The sequence below is a fragment of the Streptopelia decaocto genome (assembly GCF_964273445.1).
Source record: "Streptopelia decaocto genome assembly, chromosome: 6".
Classification (NCBI taxonomy): domain Eukaryota; kingdom Metazoa; phylum Chordata; class Aves; order Columbiformes; family Columbidae; genus Streptopelia; species Streptopelia decaocto.
The window spans coordinates 59,316,544-59,340,548 of NC_138660.1; the positions used below are offsets into that span (position 1 = coordinate 59,316,544).

Here is a 24,005-nt window from a genome sequence, read left to right on the forward strand (position 1 = left end):
GAATTCAGTTCTACTTGAAAGTTGTTTTTTACATGCATCTGATTTGAAAGGTCCATTCTTTCACTCATATGCATTGTTATAGTGTGGCTAAAAATATGGTCTAAAAGTGAGTTTTACTACTATGCATGAAAAATTCAGTATATAGAATACAAGTAGAAGTAAGTTTTTGAAAGTCTGAATTCAAATTTCCTAAAAGGTTGTGAGTAAGTAATTTCCATCAGCAAAATTTTTTTGGGGGAGTGGAATGTTTTGGTGTTTTTTGTTTTTTTAATCATTAGAGATTTTTACCCAGTGTAAAGGCCTTGTTCATTTCTGTTAAAATCAGGGCTTGGGGAAATTGCCACATAAAAAGCACGGGCAGTTCCAAAACTTCAACTGTTTTCTTGATACAATTGCAGGGCAAGTTGACAGCAAGCACAGTTGGCCAGATTGTTGGACTCCAGTCAGATGAGATCAAGCAGATAGTGTCAGAATATGCTGAAAAGGTGAGTGTGTTACCTGCTTATGTTTTACCAAGTTGTGTTTGATAGCTTGTGAATTTAGGCCTTAAGCTTCCAACTTAATTGACATGATTCTTTTGAAACAACACTGTTTCACATATGCTGTGGATAACAGCACAGTCAGGATTCAAGAAAGTGTCTTAATGAGATTTAAACATGCATAAGCTTCTGCTTTGATAGCACATATTTGTGAATTGCATTCATGAGTAGTTTGGGTTTAAGCACCTGCTTAAATATTTTCATGAATAAATAAGGACCTGAGTTGATACCTGTTTCAACCAGAGGCCTAAACAGTTTAAAACGTTCAGTGTTAAGCACAGAAATACAGTTCTGTGGGCCAAGCCAGAGAAAAATCTTGACCTCCTTCACTCAGATGTTCAGACACAGGGATGTTACATTGGGCTCCAAGTATCAGTCATGCCCTGCATCTCTCGTTCTGAATCTACTATCATCAAAAACAAACCTTGGTTGCTTTAGAAGTCAAGGCAATTAACTGTATACATTAGCTCCATTTATTGTGTTCAGCTGTGATTGTTTTTACAGTAATATGAAATGAAAATCTGGCTCTTCAAGCAATTAATACATACAATACATCACTGCCAGATATGAGTTATAGGCCGCTCTTATTTGTCCAATAGTCTTCTCATATTTCTTTCCTTTTGTTGACACATATGAGGCATGGAGCTTTCCCATTTGGGAGATAAACCCTATAACTCAACAGAGTCTATAGCAAATTCTTGGCCTTTCTTTTATAATAAAGGATTGGAAGAACAGAAGCCCAAGGATCATATTTCAATGTTACATTTCTTCTGTTCTGAGAGAAGGCAGCAGGACCTTGACTATTATAGTAGAACGATGATTAATACTCTAGAAAGTGAGAACTGATTTAAGTCAAACCAAAAATATATCGTTTTTCAAGTCTATTGGATGTGACCAAAAAAAAAAAAAAGATTTCTGTGTGTGCGTGCATGCACCAGGAATAGAGAATTAGGGATGTTATCAAATAGTTTAGTGAAGCATCAGCAATGATTAGATGTAGTTCCAATAGTTTTAATCCCTTGTAACTTTACCTAGTCTGAAGAATACAGCAGTGCTTATTTGTCCACCAGTCTTAATAGAATCCACAGGCCCAGTGAAGGTACTGGCAAGCAGTATCTGATGTTGCCGTGTGCCAGGAGCTTTCTTACTAGACGGTATTTTTGCAGACGATCAATGCACACAGTTTTCTGCATTTGCCCCTCCTTTCTGCTGCTGTGTTAACTTGCTGGCTCAACTGGAAGATTCCAGTGTTGTTCCTCGCTTCCCAAAAATCTTGACAGGACAGACTATGCACGTTAGCACCTGAACTAGTTGAAAATTAACTGTATTTGTAACAAAATATTAGAAAATGGATTAACTGGAAAAAGAAGTTTGAGTACATGAGGCAAATTACCAAAACAGGTGGATGTAAGTATTAAAGTGAGGACTTTCAAAAGGTAAAAATAATGTTTAGGCAAATAATCACATAGACTTCTCTCACTGATTTTTTTTAATAATTCTTTTGCCTACTGCAAATATACAATTTCTGTTAAAAATGTTACTCCTGGTAAAGAATATTTCTGGCAGCTTTCCTTTCACAGTTCAGAGAGAACAGGAGACTGGATGCAGATTGCTGTCTTCATTATGTGTTTGTGACACTTTCTTGGCAGTGCATGCTGGATCGAGTACTGTTCAAAGACTGGTGTCCATAGCATGAGCACACACACAAAAAAGCTTAGAGTGGCACATGTATCTACCACACTGAGTATGTAATTGTCATTCAGCATAAAGATGCATCAAAGCCAGTATTTCAGAATCTAAATACACAATAGTTCAAGGCCTTTGGAAGTTCTGGATCTACTTCTTGGAGTATGGAGCAGCTCTGATTCAAGTTCAGTAAACAGCAATGCTTAAGGTGTTTTTTAGTATGTTTGTATTCTTTCCATTTAAGGACTCTGCCAGGTGTAACTGTAATGCTGATGCAAAAAATTATCTTTCTTCTAGTATACACTAGTATGTTCCACCCGTCCCAGGGCACCTGACTTTATTTTTAGCTTACTTTACCTGTTATCTTTGGGTTATAATTCAGTCGTTTGGCTACTTCCTTGTCTTGCTGCAAGATAAATTGGTAAGTCATTCTTTCCTGTTGGACAGTGGGACATAGTCCTTGATAAGGAATATCACAGGTGTGTCCCACTTTGGCATTTTCTGAGCTACTAAAGAAACAACAAGTAATGGCAGGAGGTTCAGCGGGCTGTTGTTATGGTTTGTTTTAGCAATCTGAGCTTTCTGCTGAGGAGCGACCAGAAAGGCTTGGAGCTGCCCAACAACACAGAAGGAAGGTGGCATCTCTGAATAAGCAGATTTTGCAGAAAACCAAACTCCTGGAAGAGGTAAATATTGTGTGTCTAATAAAGAAGAAAACATTGATGAATGTGGTTGATCACAAAGTTTTTGCCGTCCAGAAAAGATTTGCAAGCTATCTTCTGTACCAGCAATTTGTCATGCTGAACATTCATCTCAGCATTTCTGAATGTCTTGCTTGCACATTTATTACTAAGACAACGTGGCTGGTTTTATATTCAAAAAATTGTGTAGCCCTGTCTGCAAGGAGGGGGCTAGCTAAGGAAACCTTGCTTTTCTTTTTTTTTTCATACATCTCTTGAAGAAAAACAGAGGAAGCGTCTCCATTTGACTTGCTAGCTGTAGTGCTGAATGCTCTTTTCACAGTTTCAAGAGACAATTTAGGGGTTACTCTAAAGTGTGGTATAAATGACACTTTATCCCTTCCTGCCCTTTTAAATGAGCCACTTTGTCTCAGTGACTAAGATAGGGTGTGTGTTTGTTGCAGGGGTTTTTGCACAGTCACTGCTTGGTTCACATCATCACATTGGTTTTAAGGGGAAAAGGCTCTTGAATTTGTGACTGTTCTGTTCACTATGTATAAGAACTACCATTCCTGTATTTAAACCTACTTACGCTATTGGCATTTAAACCCAGAAAAGTATAAAAGTGGAAAAGCTATGCGTTTAATGAAATGCTGCTTTTAATTATGCATGCTGCTGTAATTGGCACCATGCCATCTTTAGCTTGCAGAATCTGATGAAAACATATTGCATCAGAGTCAGAAATGGGAAGAGCTTGCCAAAAAACAAACACTACTTGAGGAAAAATTGTTGGTGATGACTTCTGTGGCTGATCCTCTGTCAAGTACAGCACTGCTCCAGCAGCCTTCAGCTGTTTTCTGGTTTGTTTTGCTCTGCTCTTGTCAGAAACATCCTAAGCCCTCACATCTTAACTGGTTTTACACATTGACTGTTTGGGGTACAGGGGCTTCAAAAGATAGGTATCTGTATGGTGCATCTTATGAGACAGCAATGTGTCCAGTCTTACAAACAACAGAGGTAAAAGAATGATGGCTTTGAAAGCTTAACGTACTATGGCATAACTATGAGAGCACTAGATATTAAACCTGCCTGCTCAGCCACTTACCAGACCTGTCTTTGTGTTTGCTGGTTTGTTGGGTTTTTGTTTTGTTTTGTTTTTAAGGAGAATGAAATAGTCTCTAACAGTGCATTAAAGTCTTTACGTATTAAGGGGATGAATGTCCTTTAAATAAATTCCCTTTCAGTAAAGTGTATGTTGTGAAACATTTTTTGCAGTCTGACTAACATTCAAGTAATACTAAGTTTAAATAAAAGGATAGAAATAAAACTTATGCACAAAAATGACTAGATGACTATCCTGTTCTATGTTTCTGCCTTCTGCTTTTTTCCAAGTTTAATAAAAAGCTTTGTGAAGAATGGGTACAGGTTCTTCTTAATTTACTTCTCACAAAAAAAGGACCTTGAAAGGATAGACTATGACAGTGTTTTAACTGGTACACATTAGAATGAGTTTCATTTGGAACGTGCTGGTCTAGTCTGTTTCTTCTTAAACAGATGCTTTTCTGTTTCTTTGCCCTCTGGCATGCCCCATCTGTTAAAAATAGCAGGTTTTCATGGTAACTCTACAATGATTATTTTGTATGTTGAATGTAAACTGCATGTGTGACAATTCAGCTCCATTCTAGAGTGAAATATTGGAAAGTTTTACGATATATTAGAATTATGATACTATGCTATGCTGAAATTAATCATACTTCTTTTTTTACTTGAGTTTGTATTCTTACAACACTTTGATAATATGAATTTTCTATGTCTGTTTATGTCAAAAACAACTTACAACTGTTAGTAAGAAAATATTGACAATACCTGGCATTTAAATGCAGGCTGAAGTGTCAGGCTTTCAAAATCATAATATGGACTTTTACAGACAGTTAAATCCTGCCTGAATTCCCATGTTGGTTTGAGGTTTTTTCCTGAAGTAGAAAGACACATTGCAGAATGAAATCTTTGGAATTTCAGAAGTGGGGGGAAAAGAGGATGTTCACTGTATCCTAAGTCATTTCAGTACATTTCCATCACACTTTAACTCTTCCTTGAAAGCACCAAGGCTCTAAGACACCTAAATATGGAGGGAGAAGCAGATGTGCTGTGTGTGTGTTGTGGAATGGGGACAGATGCGGGGTCTCTCCTCATCCCCTCTGAGCCAGTGGGTTGCAAACTTGTCCCAGATAAGGAGCTTTGTTGTTATGACCGGCAGCAGTTTATGCTCTTGGAGGCAGTCAGCTCGAGCTTCATTTTGGGGAGGACAACCTGGGTATAATTGTGTAGTAATAATAGCGTTATTACATTATTATAACTGCACCAGCTAGCTCAGGTTTCAGAAAATGAAAAGCTTCAACGTTGCACTAGCACGCTTCTCTGTTTCCTTGAGCTTTCTTGCCTAGCTGAGGAGTAAGAGAGGCTGGTAAATGAGCTGAGCAGTTGTGGGTGGCTTTTGCAGCTGTTCTGTGTTGTGCCGTTATGATCTGCAAAGCAGAAAGGATCTGCCAATTTCTGGATGCAGTCTCAGTGACTGACATGTTCAAAAAGTATTTTTTCTATAGCAGATGGCTGTTACTGTGCTACAATTCTGTAGATTCTATGGTTGCTGAATTAGTAATACAGAATATGCCTGTAGCTAGATATACATTTGGTGGATTCCATTTTCATGCCTGGTGCAAGTAATTTCCTTTAGCATTTTCCCCTGGCATATGAATGAATATATTTGCTTGCTTTCCACATACTGCTGAGAAGAAGAAAGCTGTTCAGGGTGGGGAGGAAACATGGTTGTAAACCACACAAAAATAGTAGAGTCCTTACTTCATTACAGATCTGCCTTTAACTGCCAAACAAGCTTCATAATCCACAGGAAAACTTAAGTATTTTCTAAATCTGGTATCCTATTACTTGACATTTGAACAGTTGAGGCCCTTTAATTGTGTTGCTTGTTTACCATACATAACAGTCTCAGTGCTATGTTCTTGTATGGAAGAAAGTACTGGCACCTATAAGCCGGATATAATCCCTTTATCACTTCAGTAAAATAAAATGTCCTGGCTGGTGTTTGTGGTTTTTAGTTGTTTTTCCCCTCTTGCCAAAGGCAGCTTTTGAAATGAGAGACAGTCAAGACCCCCTTTCAAAAATTTTTGTGAAGTTCTGACTTCAATACTGCGATAAGTTTTGGCAAGAGTTCTCATAACAAATAGTTCTTTCTATGTCAATTTTCATGAGATGTGGACTGCAGGATTAAGTTGTAGTTATTTTTTTTACAACTACTTATATTTCAGCTTATTGGTGAATAATACAAAAAACGATGAAAAAGCTTTCTTTTTATAAATTCGGCTGCAGAAAGAGGTGAGTGGAGTGTTGAGTCACAGCTCCGTGTTGTGAACAGCAAACTCAACCAGCATGAACAGAAAGCCAAATGTGCATTTCTTTATTTGCAGCACTTCTGCTCCACTTTTGTAACCCGTGTCCTTTTTTTGTTCTTACTGTTTGCAGCGTTATCTTAAATCATAAGGACTTTAGAGAAGGATGTTCTTCTAAAGTTAACCTCTGTAAATTATTTGACAAGTGAAATATTTAGTGGTGTTTTGCTAATTGTCTTCTTATTAGATTTCTCATAATTAAGACAAAAGAAAATCCATAAACCAGCTTGCTTATTTGGTATGGGCATGACTGTTATGGTGCCATGGCACTTCTATGCAAGTCTTGAGTCACGCTGACTTATTTGGAGAAGCACAAAATGTGGCTCTTCTGGAGCCTGCAGTGAAACTAAGCTGGTGTAACAGGGCTAAATATCGTTGAGCAATTTTGCAGAGATCTGTCCATTAAGTTACCATCTGTGGGCATCCATTTTGTAAAAGCTGCTGTTTATTCTGAGGCCTAACACATCTAGAAGGTTAGGTGGAAAATGTTTGCGGTTATTAATTAAATATTCAATCAGAATTCCTGCAATCAGATGCTCTGAGAGTTGGTGACAAGCAGACAGGGTTTGTGATGGTTGACCTATTGTTTAGTAGACAACCAATGTTAACAGCTCCAATATTGCTCTTCTTCATTACAGGTGTAATTAGTGTGAATATAGAATCAGACTCTTTTCTTTCTCTTTTGTAATAGTTGCAAGCTAAATGTGCTGATCTGCAGGCAAAATGTACAGAAGCAAAAAAGACATTAACTGAGGTAATCTTCCTTTGTTTTTCTGTGCGCTGGTTCAACTGATTCATTTTTGAGAAGTTTGCGATGTATTAAATGGTGAAGGTGTTTGACAACTCCCTGATGCTGTCGTGTGGAAAGCTGAGTACAATTAATCATTTGATGTGTGGAAGTGTATTTCAGTTTATTATTAATTGCAACCCTTAGGTTAAGAGTTACGGTGAAAAACTGGACAAAGAATTGGCAGCCTTAGAAACAATAGAATCCCAAGCAGATTCTAGGTAAGTTTCTTTCTTTGTCATCTTTGAAATTCTGGAAAATTGTGGGTTTAAAATGAATCATACAATGTTTCTTTTTTTTGGTCAATCTAAACAAATAACTAGAATTTAAAAATTAAACAATTCTCCAGCTTGCTTTCCAAAGACAGGAAAATACTAGCATAGTACTCAGAATGAAAAACATCGATCTCTAGTTGAAAATAATTGCAGGTGTTTAAAGAAGAAGGATCCTAGACACATTTGATAAGTAGATGAGGCCTTCCTGGTTTTATTCATATTTGAAGCCTTCATCTCACATATATTAAATAGGACGCTGTCTCAAAACTTTCACCATAATGAAGTCAGAACATCACAAAACCATCTAAATACTCAGTGTAATACTGCATTTTTATTTTGAGCTTGGTATATCAGTGGTGATACTTTTTTTTTCTTTTGGTTTACACAGATTTTATTGGAAATTTATTTAGAACTAAGCTTCTTCTAATGTCTTTTAGTTCTCCATCTGTTTAAATTAGAACTAAAAATCTAATGGGGTTTACTGGATCTTCAAATTTAGCGTATTACAGAGTCTGCGAGCACTGGTGGCCATGAATGAAAACCTAAAAAGCCAGGAGCAAGAGTTCAAAGCACACTGTAGAGTAAGTTTTAGTTTCTTATCTAAGAATTCATGTAAAATTTGGTAAATAAGCATTATAATTGTTCGTGATTTGTCATCGTGTTATCTGTCCCTGTCCATCATCTGTCTCCCTTCTCCCCCATTTACTGGTATTTCTGGGTTTATATTTTATATTGCCACAAGCACGATTTGTGGCAGAATTACAGACAGTTGCCCAGACCTGCAGTGGATCATATCGGCAACAAGGTTGATGACCAAGAAGGTCGGAGCTGGATTGACCACCAGGCCTTGCCGTCTGCCCTGAGTCAGGAGCTGTAAGGAAGCTGCCAAAGCATCTGGATTAATGTGATGGTCAATGTTCTGTTGTGGCTGGGGCTCTTTAATAAAGGGCAGTTCCTAGACACAGAATGCCAGATCAGCCCTGTGCTGCTCACAGCAATGGCTCTTCTCATTCCCAGTCTGCTGAGAGCAACTTGGGCTGGGTTGTTAGGGAGCACTGAAACGTAAGGTTGAGATTGGGCTGTGCTGAACACCATTCTGTGCTGTTCAGTCTGAAATGGGTTGTCTGTGCTTGGGTAGTGCAGCCAACAGTGAGCTGGGGAGGGGTTCCGTGCCAAATACGGGGGTCCTGAAGGCCCTGAGCTTTGGAGCAACCACCATAAGGGATGAGACTGAGATGAAGCTATTGCAATATGGAGGGCATGTTTCAGTTTTACTGCTTAATTACTATGTTTTGCTCTCTGGTTTACTGCTGTGTTTATGGACTGCTTAGAAATATGATCAGAGCAAATTGTTTTCATTCTCTTCCATTTAAACAATAATGGATGAGATTTAATAGAACGAAAAGAAATAAACAGCGCCCTGAGGCAGAGACTGAGCACAGGAACCTCGTCTTCCCATACATAATCCTTGGAAAGCTCTAAAGGGTTGTAGTGGAAACTAACTTGCAAGTAATTTTGTTCATTTTTACAAAAGCCATTGTTGTAGTGCCATGTCATGCTATTGCTGTTGTAATATTCCTTTGCTTCCTCAGTTTAATTCTCCATGTCACTCATTGATTGTCTTAGCTGGATCTTATTTGCAAGTAAGAAACAAATCTTTTCCTGTATTTGAAAGCAGACAGCTTTATGTAATGAGTAATAACGGATGCCTTACCCTTAAGCATGGAATGCTGTTCAGTCTTACAAATTTAAAGTGTGGTTTGTTGTTTTTTTTTTTTAAAGGAAGAAATGGAGAGACTTCAACAAAATATTGAGAATTTGAAAGCTGAGGCAGCAGAAAATGGGGAGGAACAGGTAATAACAAAAATCTAGTTTTTATTTTCAATTCGTGTTTTAAAATACTGTTTTAGGTCCTTCTGACTTGGCGCATTCTCATAAGCATCAAGGTATCTGTTGTAATCTCTGAAACATTCTATTTTCCCACACTGTTAAAGCCACAGTTCAGGCTAATAAACATAGAAATACAGCAAACTGAAAATAGCTGTAGTGTTCTTCATTATTCTTGCAGAACCCATGGGGCTAACTCGTAGCTGCTTTTGTGCCTTTTATTTACTTCTTTGTAGTACTGGAGAAGAATCTCTGGATGTTAAGAGCAGTGCATACCTCTGACAAAACCAGGTCTTCCTCAGAAAGCATGTTTGTTTTGGTTGTGTTTTTCTTAAAAGTGAATTTATTTGAAGGATGAAAGCACAAGTTTTGAGTGGCTCAGTGCATTGTATGCCATGAGCAGCTGTCAGAAGTTAGGCTATGACACAAGTGCATCCAGACTGATGGCAATGAATAATGAATGAACAGAAAAGGAAAAGCTTGAGTTACATGTATTTTCAGTGAGTAAGCACTTGATACATTTATGCCTCTGAAATGAGGTGGATTACAAGTTCCATGATTCTTCTGTCCTAAACACAGCATGAAAAAATTAAAATGTAAACCTAAAGCTTAATTTTTTAAAGAAGAAAGAATTATCTTAAAGTCTACAATTCAGGATATCTAGCATGTGTGTCAGAGGGTTTATGTTTTCTCCTGGACCACGTTTATCCTTAGCCCCACCACTGAATCAAACTATAAACATTCAGACAAGGAGTACAGACAATCTTCCGCTACATATCTTCATTTAAAGTGGGCCTGTTGTAAAGCAGAGGAAAAACTAGTGACAAATCTTAAAAGGTAAAATATCAAAGGCTTAAAAGCTAGCAAAATGCACTTGTTTACAGTAAAAGATTTCAGGTTTTAATAGTGATTATGAATCATTAAAAAAAAAATAACAGCAAGTGGTGGTGTTGTTTTGGAAGCCATTAAATGGAAGTCAGACAAATATAGAAAACAAACCCAGTCTGCACATTTTTGCACTGCAGCTCTCATATGCTACTGTAATGCACAGTTGTTTTGGGTTCTCAAATTCTAGGAGCCGAATAGGATTATAGAACGACAGTACAAAACTGAGAAAGATAAACTTCAAAAGATCCGCCTGTTATTGGTGAGTAACTCTGTAAATGTTCTTGTACAAAATTATTGATGTTTTCCTTGTAACTTCTAATACTTTTTAATTGTTCTAATTTAAAAAAAAAATCTGTCACAAATCAATTAAAAAAAAGGTTGAGCCTCAGCCAACACTTTTTAAAATTAATTATTTAGTAACAAAATATTGCTGGGGGGGACTTCATCCATTTTAAGAAGAGAACAAGAAGAGGCTTTCTTTTCTCCCCTCCTAACTTTCTATTCAGGCACGAAGAAACAGAGAAATAGCCATTTTACAGCGCAAGATTGATGAAGTACCGAGCCGAGCTGAGCTAACACAGTATCAGAAGAGATTTATTGAACTTTACAGTCAGGGTATGTATATCAAGCAGGACGATCCTGCTGAAGGCTAAAGCCCTAAAGGGAGGGCAGTTGCATTTTAAGCATATGGCATGTAACAACAGCACTTACTAATTTTGTGGTATTTTAAGGGTCTTTTGGTATTCATGTTATAGACCCTATTTTCAAGGTTTTATAAGCTGCTTATAAGAATTTTCCTGAGGGTGAAACTTTAATGCACAAGATCTCTGGAGTAAGTTTTGTCTGCAACAGGTTCAGTCACTTAGGTTAATGACCAGTATGTTTATAAAGTCCTTAATTCACCGATTACAAATGAGGTTGCTGTAAATTTGAGTTTAATTTATTGCTGTTAACATTAGAGTGCTTTCCTTGCTTTTATTGACCAAACTGTGTCAAAAAATAGAAAGTAAAGGCGATTTCTTCAAGGGATTGTTTTCTTTCATTTTTGATTTATAAATAGCAATATCTTTGCAGGATCAGAGTACAAATTGTCTTTCACTTTTTTTTATGATACAAAGTTATAAAATGAGGAAATGTGCTCGGTTGACTTGTTTGCTGTGCATGGATGGTATGGAATGGAACATGCAAACTGAATAAAATGTTAAAGTTGTTCCATTAGACTGATAACAGACCAGTATACTCATCAATGTATGTTTAATGTAGCTTATGTATTAGCATAAGCTGAAATAAGTTTCTATCAAGAACTAGCTAATGTTTTCAAGATATTCTACATTTTAAATATGTATGTGAACTGAGCTCTTGAAGGTTGTGCGGTTCTAAAATTGTTATTTAACTTCAATTCAAACCCCTTGCCCTGTTGAAGCATCTCTAGTGACACAGTCTTGTGCTACGTTCCGCACGTGTTGTCTGACTCAGTGCATGGAACAGACGGACTTTGCAGTGACTACAGACCCAGTACTTCCTTTTCCCGCTTTCCTTCTTACCTGCCATGCAGTTTATTTAATCAAGTCCAGCTATAAAGACAACTTTGTTGTCTTGCATTCAGTTTTCTACAGATCATTTTCTCTGTCATGTCGAAATGAATTCAGACAAATAACCTGTGGTCAGAGCATCTGCCTGCTCAGAAGATGGGGGCTTCATTTATGTATGAAGTACAGAAAGATTATGGTCAAAGAGACTTGTGTAGCTTTGGGGTAGATTTAAGATGCTTTGAATTTTAGGGGTCTTAGTATAACACACAGCTCAGTCATGGCTGGGAACCTACATTGCACAGGCTAAGCTTTTGGAAAAATGAGCTGAAAATCCCTAGCAAATCTTTCTGTGAATTGTGATATTTTTTAGAGGCTTTTCATTTAGTTGGACTCACATGATTTTCAGAGTTGCCGAGACCTGTTTTTTTTTAACTTTGATCCAAGGGGTGTTGGACAAAAGAATCTTCAGCGATGCCTTCCAACCTCAGCAATTCTGTAATTCTGTAATAGAATGCTTTTAAGTTCCAATATTCCCTGCTTTGTTTTTGACCTAGCTGAACCTTGAAAACCTTAAGCTGTGGTTTCAAGAGAATCACTGAGTCAACTGGCTGCTTCCTCCTATTCTTTCTTTGTCTGTCTTACCTTACATGTGCCGATAAGGCTCTGTAAGCTGGTACAACTTTCTAACCCAGTGGAAATCCTGAAAAGTTTTCTTCTGAGTTGGTATATGGAATTCACTCATAGAGGATTTGTGACTCCCAGAGGTGCTGCAAGAAAGGGAAGAGCTACGTGAAGGAAATGGTTTGGGAAAAGCCTCTTCTGTTTGGCAGCAGTCCTGCAAAAACCACACCAATTAAGAGAGGACGCCTGAAGTAAACCTGTTGGTGATCCTTGTGTTCATGCAGTTTTTCAGGAAGAAGCCTGACTTCAGCATTTGGAAAACCTTTGTGGAACACATTGAACAGCCTATCTCAGGCTTTCCTGAATTTCTCAGTGCTTTCAGGCTCCTGGTACTTGGTGTGTTTCTCGAGGCTACAGCACGTGCAGAACATGTGTCAGTCATGCTGTGGTGATGAGAAAGCTCTTTGGTCCCAAACATCTGACTACTGCAGAAGTAGCCACTGCTGGCATTCTGTCACTAAAACATTTAACTTTGAGCTGTGGGTTGCCTCTGGGCTTCAGCTGGCGACCAGGATTGTACAAACCAAAAGCTGGGATTTCTTTAAGAATTTGGATGTTCAATGATGTCATGACGGAGGTCATGCTGTTGGTAAATGGTTCCATTCAAAAGCTTAGTCCAGCGTATCAGTTCAGGAAAGGTTTTATTTAAAGGTGAAAACATGTTAGCCTTTAGAGTTTAATAAAATGAGCATGATTTCACTCAGGTTGATCTTTTTTAACCCGTACATTTTTTTTGCCATGTTCAGGATTCTAGACAGTGCTTAATATGTTAGCCATAATAACTTTTACCAATTGTCTGTTGCTGTTGAACTCCTTCTTTGAAGCATCTTAGGTGTCCTTAGGCATTGAAGAACTAAAGAATAGATGAACACTTAGCAGATTTGAGTATTGGTCATCATCTTGTAGGCCCAAAGGGAATGCATGTCTGAGCCTTCCCTTCCTCACTGAGCTATGACCAACATCTGCTATAATCACCTAAACCAGAAAGTGTTATTTGAAAAGAAAGTAGTATTTAATCCTATCAGCATATATATTAATTCAAGAAGAGAAAAAAGGCTTTAAAACAGTAAAAGCAGTGGAATCTATCAGATTATCTGTGTGGTGAGAGGATAAAGCTTCTGAAGGAAGGATGAACAGACAGCGGTGAGGAAACCCAGCTGATAGTGCCAACATATGTTCACATAAAGGACTGTCAGCAGCTGAGGCTTAATTTAAACACTAAGCTGTGGTGTTCTCGTAAAACCAGAGAGCGCTAAACCCTGCTGGAGATTTACATGCAGAGGGAATACTCTTCCAGAATGCATTAAAGCGCGTGTTCTGTTACTGATAGTGGAAAGTATATAAAGCCTGCGATGTATTTTTACAGATTCCATTTCACCTCATGCTCTTTTATTATTCTACCCTTTTTTGTTTGCAGTCTCAGCAACTCACAAAGAAACGAAGCAGTTCTTTACTCTTTATAATACACTGGATGATAAGAAAGTATATTTGGAAAAGGAGGTAAGAAAATGTTATTACTGTTCTCTAAATATTCAGTCTGTGGAGGAGATCGAGTTTTTACTTGGCTTTCACCATATTCAGTCATATCACAGCAGAGTTAACAGTCTTTGTAAGTAAATATTAAACAGTTGATTCCTAGGAATAGTTCTAATGCTGAAGGCAAAATTGTCTGTGGTGTAAAAGAATTGCTCTTAGTACAGCATGCTTAAACTACTGATTGTGTTCACAAAATGAGTAACATTTGATTAGCAAAGATCTCTGTCTTGGTATCACAGGACCAAGTTACCCTCTTTTTGGTCAATTTATTTTACTGGTTATAGCATTGGTTTTTATTTCCTTATTCATAATATATAATACAACAGGTTGCAGATAACAATATACCAGATTTAAAATACTACGTTAAGTAGCACCTGTGGAATTCATTTAACTTAAACTTCTCCCCTAGGTTCGAGTTCAGTACATGTTTGGTTGTGTTTTTTTAATTATTTCTTATTTTGAGGGCAAGCCAACAATTTTGAAAAGCTTAGAGATTGTTTTTGAAATGGGCACATAACAAACATCTGACAGAATAGACAGCAGATGTATTGCATTGTTGTATGAACTGGGAGTACTCTTGCCAATATAATTCAGTACCTGCTTTACAGGTTTGGTTGGGGTGTTTTTTTGTTTTTGGTTTTCTTTTTGGTTCCAAGCTTCACTTCTGTGGATATAATTTTAAAAGGCAAATAAACTGATCAAGGGATTCTTTTATCTTGATGTCAGTCACAAGAAAGAGAAGGCTGAATGTCTTCTGATGCAGTCTTAACTTTGTTAAATAGATAATACAGTTGAGGTTTCCTTGTGTTGCTTTTAATATTAGAACCAAGGTTTCAGCAAGTAAATATTGTTAAGTAACATACAAAAGATGCCTTTGGCATCTGTGCATCACAAAGACTTCTGGAATATGCTTATGCTTTTTCTTGCCCCACCCCCCTCCTTTTTCTTTTCTTCCCCACAAATAAACCCTTTCATAAAATACACTGAGCATAATTACTTTAAAATAACAAGAGCAGGAATTGTTATACAGTGGAATTTTGGCTATAAAGGCTATAGTTCTGACATGAAAGGCCTCTGTGCATATGTTTGATAGTTTTAATAATATTTTTTTAAATATTCACTTTTAAAATGATTTTAAACTCATTATTTTCATGGTGTCTTTGATTTTTAGGGTTTATACACTGATTTTACTGATTGTAATGTAACACACCAGTACTCTTACTATGCAACAGTTGTGCAGTACTTCTTTTCATTGCATGAATGTGTTGTGGTATAAAGTATAATTAAGTCCTTAAACACATGCTTATTGGAAGTATGTTGAGGCAAGGATGTGGGCTCAGCAAATATTGATGGGTCATGCAAAAATTTCTTTCCTCTAAGTAACAAGAATTCTTAAGGAACTTAAAAGTTTAGCTTTCTGGAGCAGGGGGGCAGGTGATTGTGTTTGCAACGCTCAGGTCTGTTTAGTGCAGAACGCTTTCAAATATTCATCAAAAGGAGGAACTGCTTGGAAGGTTTAACCACAGGAGACTTGCAAGAAGTATTCAAAGCCAAGAGAGAGAATCACATTAATGGCTACTTGGTGAATTTTAGTGTTCTCAGCAATATGTCGAAAGCAATAAAAAAAAAATCAAAGGTGGTTACACAGAAAATATTCAGTATATAGTTTAATTAGTATGGGCAGTTTATACCAAGAGCAAAAAAATATTCCTGCGATGTTGTTATACATTTCCATTTCTGTTTTGATTCAGTGCAATGTTAGTAGTAACTCATAGTAGAAGCTATGTACGTGAAGTGCCATTTTGGACTTTTTAGAAGTTCATCTTTTAACAGCCTGTAAAATACATATCAGCAAAGCGGGTAATGATGCGTGGCTGTTGGGGGAACCTGTAAAACTCACCGGTACAATAAAAACAAGCAGGGCAGGAATTCCCTTGCTGCTCCTGCACTGCTTCACAGCACTGGATGGACATACTAGTTCCAGTCTCAGAGAAAAATTTGTGTGTGTTTGTTGTTGTCTTTTTGTTGCTGTTCTTTTTTTTGGGAGGGGGAAAGGGTTGTATTTTTCTTTTTTTCATTATGCAATGTTTTGCTTAGGCTGATGAGCTAAGTTGCAGCTCCTTGACAGAGCTATGCTGCTAATACTTCAAAACTTGTATCTTCAGTACTGGTAATAAAATCTGGGGTTTTTTGTTGGGCAGTGGGGAGTTATTGCTGGGGTTTTGATTTTTGTTTGGCAGGGTGTTTTTTTAAGGATGTTTCTTCATTTGCAATCCTGTCTGGCTTGTAAGCAGGGTCAGGGATATACCAAAGTGAAACTGTTCTACTTTATCACTCCAAGTAAGACTAATTATGCAAACCTGACATGGCTACAAGATACACTTGCGCATCGTTGCTGTTGAATGCTGGATGAATATTTTTGGAAGTTCCTTGTATATCAAGTTTCAACACATGTTGAACAGATGTATGCGCTGGTTTACTTCATCGCTTTAGTTTGGGAAGTCATCACACTGCAAAATTATCAGTGGTGTAATTGGGCATCCATAAAATTAAAAATCTCAGCTGTGGTCCAATACTTGGTTCTGCTTTCTGTGGCTCATTCGCTGGCACAGATTTTACTATAATAATACAGAGGGATCATGGTTTCTCTCCAAAAGAAAGCTCATGCTGATTTTCACACAGCTGACTGCTTGTCAGGGCAATATCTATATAGTCATATTTTCAACTTGAATTTAATTTTATTTGCTGTGAAAACTCACACCAGAAAGGATAAATGTATATTTTCTTTCCCTAATTCACAGGTTAACTTACTGAATTCCATTTACGACAACTTTCATCAGTAAGTAATGGTCATTTTTCTCTTGATAGTTTAAATAAGTAACATGTTTGGTTGGAAAAATGGGATTGGGCATGAGCTATAGAATCTAAAAAAACCTTTTTCTTAACATAAAATGTTTTAATAAAGTAGTTTATTAATTCTGTTTAAGCCAATGTTTGGGAAATCAAATGCTTGGAATTACCAAACTTTTATAGCCAACATACGTTTTTAATATCTGGCTCTTCAGTTGTAGTTGTGGAAAGAAATCATTCAGTCATAATTTTCCTGGCATTAATTTAAATAGTTTTCTCCATTTTGTGAAGTTGTGGTTATTACATTATGTATAAAACATTAGACTCTGACGTATTTCAGACATGTTTATTATAGACTAACTCTGTATTTAAAGGTTTTGATGGAAGTGTGAATTCTTTAGGTAAAATCATGGTTCTCTTGGAAGCTGGAGATCAAATATCAGTCTATGATGCAGCCAGCAGGGTTTTTTTCTGTGTTTTTTTTTGACTTAACAAAAAAAGCTCCAGTATGAATTTTTGTCAGAGCAGTACAATTCATTAGAGTCATGGGAGGAGGAGATGGCAGTTTAACAGTTTTAAACAATTATTCCAATTATAATTCTGTTGTGAAATTACAAGCTTCTGGGTTTTTTTTTTCAGAGTAATTACTTATCTCTTTTATACACTTGTGTCCTGTGATATCCAAAACTTTTAAGTAAAATGAAAGGAGTTTCAGATGTTTTCCTTCATGGCAGGGACTGTAGATCTGTTTTGCTCAGTGATGAGATCTTTTGGATTCTGTCCAGTCAGTAGAAACCAATGCTGTAACTGACAGCTGGGGTTTGGATTGGTTGTTGTTGTTGGGTGGGTGTACTTGAAGGAGGGGTTATATCTTCTCTGTTTTATTTTTCTTAATCTTTTCAAGATACAAGTCTAAAATTACTTCTGGGCTTTCCCTATTAGGGCACAAAATTATTTTTTTTAAATATTTACTGATCTATGAGTCCTCTATTCACCTTCTTAATATTCACAACAGCTGCTTTTCTTAAAAGTTTGTGCCTTTGGTTAGTTAATAGCCATTTATTTCTGTACGACACGTGAGAGAAAGGAGCAGCTTGAACTGATAGGGAGAACACTTGTGATGAGCTCTGTAATCTCTGTTCCCATCTCTTTGATAATTTATACCAGCTGAAGAGCTGTGCTGTTACCCGAAATCAGTTTTTACATAGACCACTAACCAATGTGGGTAAATATGCAAGACAGCTGTAGATAAGGCATGTTGTCCCACATCCCTGTCAGTTCTCTTTTTTCCTTTCCAGAGCAATGGCATCTTCTGGTTCTCGTGAGCAGTTTTTACGGCAGATGGAACAGATTGTAGAAGGCATCAAACAGAATCGAATGAAGGTCTGAGACTCTTCTCACATCCTTTGCTAGAACCTGGGAAGGATTTCACAAAAGCCTCTTAGATAATAACTGTGTGTGGAAAAATCCATTACGGGAGGTGCAAATTAAGCAAGCAACTAACGCTTATTACTTATTTTCACATCCATAAGAAACTGCTCACCCTTGAAGTGTTAATGAATAGAGTAGAACAGAGGTATTATAATGCTTCTCTCTGGGCAGGAAGCTTATGTCCCTTAGCTCTATTATTGGCAGTGCAGTAATGTAGATGCTTGAAGCAGCTGTATGTCACCTATGTCAAGGAAAATTCTTCCAGTCAGACTTATGTTTCAGGCAGCTGGAGCTGATAAAAGCTGCTTTCTGCTGCTGAAGAAGGTCCAGCATTTCTGCATTAACACACGTAATGCTTTTGCTTCGTCAAACATAAGTTTAAAAACCTACTAAGTTATGTTAGGAGAGTTTCCCTGATGATTTGGAGAGCAGCTGGCTTTGTAAAGGAGATGTACCTTGTTAGCAGTTTTCATACTCAGGCAAAGTCTGGGATCTGCTCTTTTCCTTTAGGCATAATCAATTAAATCAATGCTGATACATAATTCTAGAAGTGCAGCAAGTTCTGCTGTTGTACCTGCTTGTTTGGGCTTTAGGAGATTCTTGCAGTTTTTGGAATTGCAGTTTTCCCTGTCACAATTCAGGACGCAAAAGCCTGTCAGAGAGAAGGCAAAAATAACTTTGTGGGAGAGGAGAACAACAGGTTTTTTTGATGTGGTTGTGCCCTAACACCAGAGGGAGGGAGGGAAAATTTACCCTCTAGACTAGCAGCAAATTTGTCTGTGATGGAAGAACTTAATTAGAACTACCCCTGAGAGGAAGGCAGTCTGTTCTAGAATAAAGAGCCAATCCTCTTCACTTTTAGGGTCTTAAGCTATGTTTGTACAAGGAGGAGAGAGATTTCTAGTGGGTGGGTCTTGAGCAAGTACAGCATTGCACAGGAAGGTAAAGATGTCTCCTGCCCTCCCTGTTTGATACAATTAACATGAACAACCAAATCAAGATCTGTGTTGCATCAAAAACTTAATTAATTTCAATTTAATTGTTGAGGGAGGATTGTTCAGTGCAAGATTCTTGGCTGGCAGAAATGTGAACCTTAGTTTAATTCTGAATGCTACCTATAGTGCCACTGGTACTGAGACTACAGCATTAGCTTTTTAATTTTGTTTTTAAGAGCTGGCCTAAATGTTCATCATATTTAAAGCACAAACCAGGGGTATCGTTTATGAAGCATCTGTCTCCCATCGCCTATATTAGGTAGTTGTTCCTTATAAAGCATATGCATCTGTGTGTATTCCTTATGCAGTGTATGATCTCCTCTCTTTCCTGTATACCAACAGATGGAAAAGAAGAAGCAAGAAAACAAAATGCGGAGAGATCAGTTGAATGATGAATACTTAGAACTTCTAGAGAAACAACGGCTTTACTTCAAAACAGTGAAAGAATTTAAAGAGGTAAGAACATTTTTGCTAACATAAACTGGCAAATATTCAGTGACCCCTTTTGGCTTGACTCGTGCATGCACCGTGTTTGCGCTGTCTCTTGGTGGTTATTGCCACATGATTCTTGGACTCTGATTTTGGATTCTGAAAACTTTTCTTGCTGATAGACCAGCACCCCTCCATGGAACAGGGGAAGGATGAATTTGTTACTCAGCAAGCTGTATATTTAGGTTTCTCTTGAAGATCCGTGAGCAGTTAGGTATTAGAGCAAAGAGGGTTGTGGAAATGTGTGTAAATAAGGGAGGTAATCCAGTGCCAGTAGTTAAAAATACCTTTAGGAATCAGCCTTGTTTTCTAAGCACTGTGAAATCACTGTTGAACACTTCATTGATTCAGCCTTTCCTGAGCTTTTCATCGTAATGGAATTCTGTTGATTATTGTTTCTGTGATAATGAATGACAAAGTAGTTCTGCAAGGCAAAACTGTCATTTGGCTTTGGATGACTGAGGAAAAACATTTTTCTGTAATTTGTCCTGTTTTGTTCTGAGAGAGTTCCTTCCTGTTTCAGACAATGTACTTTGGGAGAGGGACAGGGACTGTTCAGCTACTTTTCTGACATCGAGAATTTTGTGTCCTTGTTGTAGAAGTTAGGTAGAATATTTTTTTTAAAGCATAAATAAGCCATTTTTTATTTCACTGCCTTGGGAGGGAACTTCTACTCAGCCTTGCTGTCCTTAAAAATAAATCGTGTCATGGTTGTGGTGTTGAAAACGGGCGGTATATACTTAGGTAAATATATTTCTTGACTTAGAGTTGTTCCATGAACACTGACTTGTTTGCAAGCAGTCTTGTGGAGTTCCAGATCACCTAAAAGTAATCTCAGTTTCAGATTTATTCAATATATAAGCAAAAAGGTGGATTTGCTCTAGCTACTTGTAACAACATTAGATGAATGGTCAATCAACATTCTCTTTGGCTTGAATGTCATAAAGTTTAATCAATATTGCCATTGGAATAACATCATGGATGGATCTTCAGCTCATCACTCACTCCAGACTAGAGGGTGTTTCAAAAACATGGACCCAGCATGTTACAATTACACAAAAATTTACAATTTAATGATTTATCGAGATTTAGTAACCTTTTTATAACTGCTCTGCATTCCCTCCACCTGCTGTACAGGCTGTAAGAGTTTCATTCACGGGCAGGTTGTGGTTCCAGAGATAATAGTATTTCAAATTGGGACCATCTTTTTGAAACACCCTGTACTTTGGATTTTGGAAGTCTTTCAGAATAAAAGGGTTTGGTTTTGCTGATGTGAAGATATAACTAGTAGAGTTAAGAGCAACTACATGCTTACCTGTATCTGTTAACAGGAATGCCGTAAGAACGAAATGCTGCTGTCCAAGCTGAAAGCCAGTTCTTCCTGAAGAAAGAAGGCCAGCTGGTGAAGTTCACAGATGATTGTTCAGTCCCTTGAATCTCTTTTGTGAGGTGACATTTATAACTGCAATGTAGATATATATATAGATAGATATATATAAAAATATATACACACAGCTGTAAAAGTCTGTTCCTTTCCAGTATGTATTCAGTTTTACATTCCTTCAACACATGGCTGTATTATTCATTATTGCCTCCAGTACACAGTAAAGAGTTAACGCAGTACAGCAAAATAGAATATTGTCTAATTTTATTTATTGGGGTTTGCTTTTTTGCCCACAGTAAGGACAATGAGGATGCTTATTATTTGGGTTTTAACACTGAATTAGGTTGGAATTCTGGAATAAATAGGTATGTACTGTGTAATATGTCCAGTACCATGACATGAGCACTGCAGAATGCAGTGGTTTGTTAATTTCGGCCAAAAATACCCACCACAATGAGATTCTTGAAACTCTCATCATTATCTAGTAACTTCACATTATTTTAATTTACACTCTACACTTAGATAAGGTTTCAAAGGATAAAAATTAATTTCTAATGGTTAAGAGATAAGGAAAAGGAAACTTACCTTGGATAATTCTTCATGTAAAATTATAAATCTATATTTTTATAAAGTCTAGCTGTTGTATAAATTTATTTGAAATTTCATTTTTATATAGAGAGAGTATGCTTGTTAATAGTTTCAGGAAAAAACACCTTTATCACTAGGACCATCATGTTATCCCTGGCTGGGATGAAAATCAAAGTCTGTGTCACCTGTAATATGGGAGGAAAAAGTTTCAGACATTCGGCTCAAATGAACTGATGCTCACCTTTGAAGACAACATCCTATTTATCCTGCTGAGGACTTGCCCTTGGGAGTTAAGAAACTTTGTTGAACACTTTCTGAAACATTTTTATATCTGTATATACAGTATTTTATAATTCAAACAGTTTCTTTTTGTACTTAACATCAGGATTTTGGACTGACTTCTTAATGTAGATCACATCTTCAGAAGAAAAACCAGGTTCTTTTTTCCTCATAACGCTGATGCCAGTGCTGATCCATTACTTTCTATGGCAGCGAATACAAAATAAAGAATGTTTGGAATCCAGCGACCTTCTGCTATTGTGTTTTTAAGGTGGCACTTGCTTTAGGAGCGTTTGAATTACGAGTGTATTTTGAAGATGCATTGTGTCAATATTCATTCACAAGGATGTTTTTGTGTGTCATGTAGCAAACGGTAATGTTTTCTCTTGCTGCTTTTGGTAAGCTTGGTGTTTTGTATTTGGCACAAACTATCAAACCTGGTACATGCAAAGGAGATCCATGGAAGGTTGTGTTTGTCTTCCATAGGCATCTACTTAAGATACAGAATTCTCAGTGGATACTGTACAGGTTCATCAACCCACAATACCAGATTCCACTCCTTTTGAATGTTTGATATTAGCATGTGAATTTATGCAGACCCTGTAGCATTGAAAAAGGAGAAGCATATGCATTTGTTAAGCCTTCATAAGGGGATTGTTGACGTTCTGTCCAGGTAAGATGCAGTGAGCTACCACACCTGTGGTACAGTAGGTTCAGTGGGATCTCCCTTCCCATAAATGAGACATAAATGGGTTTGTGACCACCTGAAATGTTCTTCCCATTCCTTCAGTACAAACAGAAACAAAATCTTTCTGCTGAGCTGGTTTGTACCGTAATCTGCCACACTAGTTAGTGACTGAACAGATACAGGCTGCTCCTCCTGTATATGTTCAAAAAGTCAGTCTTCCTGGAGCTCCTGAAATAATGAAGGCAAAATTCTGTTCCAAGTACCTTCAAAGAAGGAAATTTTCAGTGAGTGCTACTTGCAGAATTTCTCTAGTCACCTGTGATATTAGGAGACATTATTTATGTATACAGACTTTGTCCCCTATAAAAATGATAATTCTCTTTCTAATTTGTAAATTGGATAATTTAACTTTGGCACCAGGATAACCTGTTTGTGGATTCAAGCTGTGATATATTTGCATACCATGCCCTTCTTTTTAGAAGTATTATTTTTTTAAATAACTTGAATGGACATTTCAATTTGTGTTTTATGGTTTTTGTCAATATTGCTTTAGAATCAAGCAAAATCTCCTAGGTAGGGTAAGTAATGAAGTCACATGTAGAATAAGTGATGTTATTATTTGTTCAGTATAATGTTAAACTTCATGCTTACCTGTTGTGAACACAGTAACCTGGAAACTTCAACATGGAATATAAAAACATTAGAGCCATTGCTCTGGCCAGGAGCTAGTGATTTTTGATTAAGATATAAACCTGGGACTTGTGAAGATCCAGTTACTGCTCACAGAAAATAAATCAGTGTCCAGATTATAATTACCTATAACGAGGCCATTTCTTTCTACAATAGATGGAAATGCAGGCCAGCCAGGCAGTGTCTTTGCTTTCAGATCCCAATGTGAAAGTGAGAGGAAAGAAGCTGGAGAGGTATGGAAAAAGTGACATCGGCAGTTCCTTTCTGTCACAGGGTGCGTATGTTGGGGGCACCCCTGCTTCTCATACCTGGGGAGGAATCAAAATGAAAGAGACACTTCTGCCAACAGCCAACGTTGTTCCTCCTCCTGCTTAACTTGATGATTGTCAGGCTTAACCACTAGATCAGGCTGTCCCCAGTAGGTTTTAGTATGGAGGAACAAGTACACGTCATGCTGTGGCTACTCGTGGGAAGGTGATTTTGGGGAACTGTATCCAAGATGCTTTGACACTATAAACATGACAGTCCTACTACACAGAAACAAGTGAGTTAATTTTGGCTGCCAGTAAAACGATGACAGCTATTTGTTCAAGTGAAGGGCAATGTTGGGAGAGAAATTCTAAGTAGAGTTTTCAAAGAAAGGAGGGCAGTGC

At 37.4% G+C, this 24,005-nt stretch overlaps 1 protein-coding gene across 2 annotated transcripts in view; it reads left to right on the top strand.

The window, feature by feature from the left end:
* The window catches only part of CCDC93 (CCC complex scaffolding subunit CCDC93), a 40,346-nt gene extending 18,128 nt beyond the window's left edge, over positions 1-22,218 (top strand). Inside the window, exons 11-23 of one of the 2 annotated variants that reach the window (XM_082055577.1) lie at positions 399-485; positions 2,795-2,911; positions 7,064-7,126; positions 7,307-7,380; positions 7,934-8,015; positions 9,217-9,288; positions 10,397-10,468; positions 10,716-10,824; positions 13,840-13,922; positions 16,760-16,797; positions 18,107-18,191; positions 19,577-19,690; positions 21,055-22,218. In XM_082055577.1, the coding sequence (XP_081911703.1) occupies positions 399-485; positions 2,795-2,911; positions 7,064-7,126; positions 7,307-7,380; positions 7,934-8,015; positions 9,217-9,288; positions 10,397-10,468; positions 10,716-10,824; positions 13,840-13,922; positions 16,760-16,797; positions 18,107-18,191; positions 19,577-19,690; positions 21,055-21,108 (1,050 nt within the window). In that variant the 3' untranslated portion in view covers positions 21,109-22,218. Of the gene's footprint in view, positions 1-398; positions 486-2,794; positions 2,912-7,063; positions 7,127-7,306; positions 7,381-7,933; positions 8,016-9,216; positions 9,289-10,396; positions 10,469-10,715; positions 10,825-13,839; positions 13,923-16,759; positions 16,798-18,086; positions 18,192-19,576; positions 19,692-21,054 lie in introns of those variants that run through there. The other variant, XM_082055578.1, reaches the window with a different exon arrangement.
* The last annotated feature ends 1,787 nt before the right edge of the window (positions 22,219-24,005 follow it).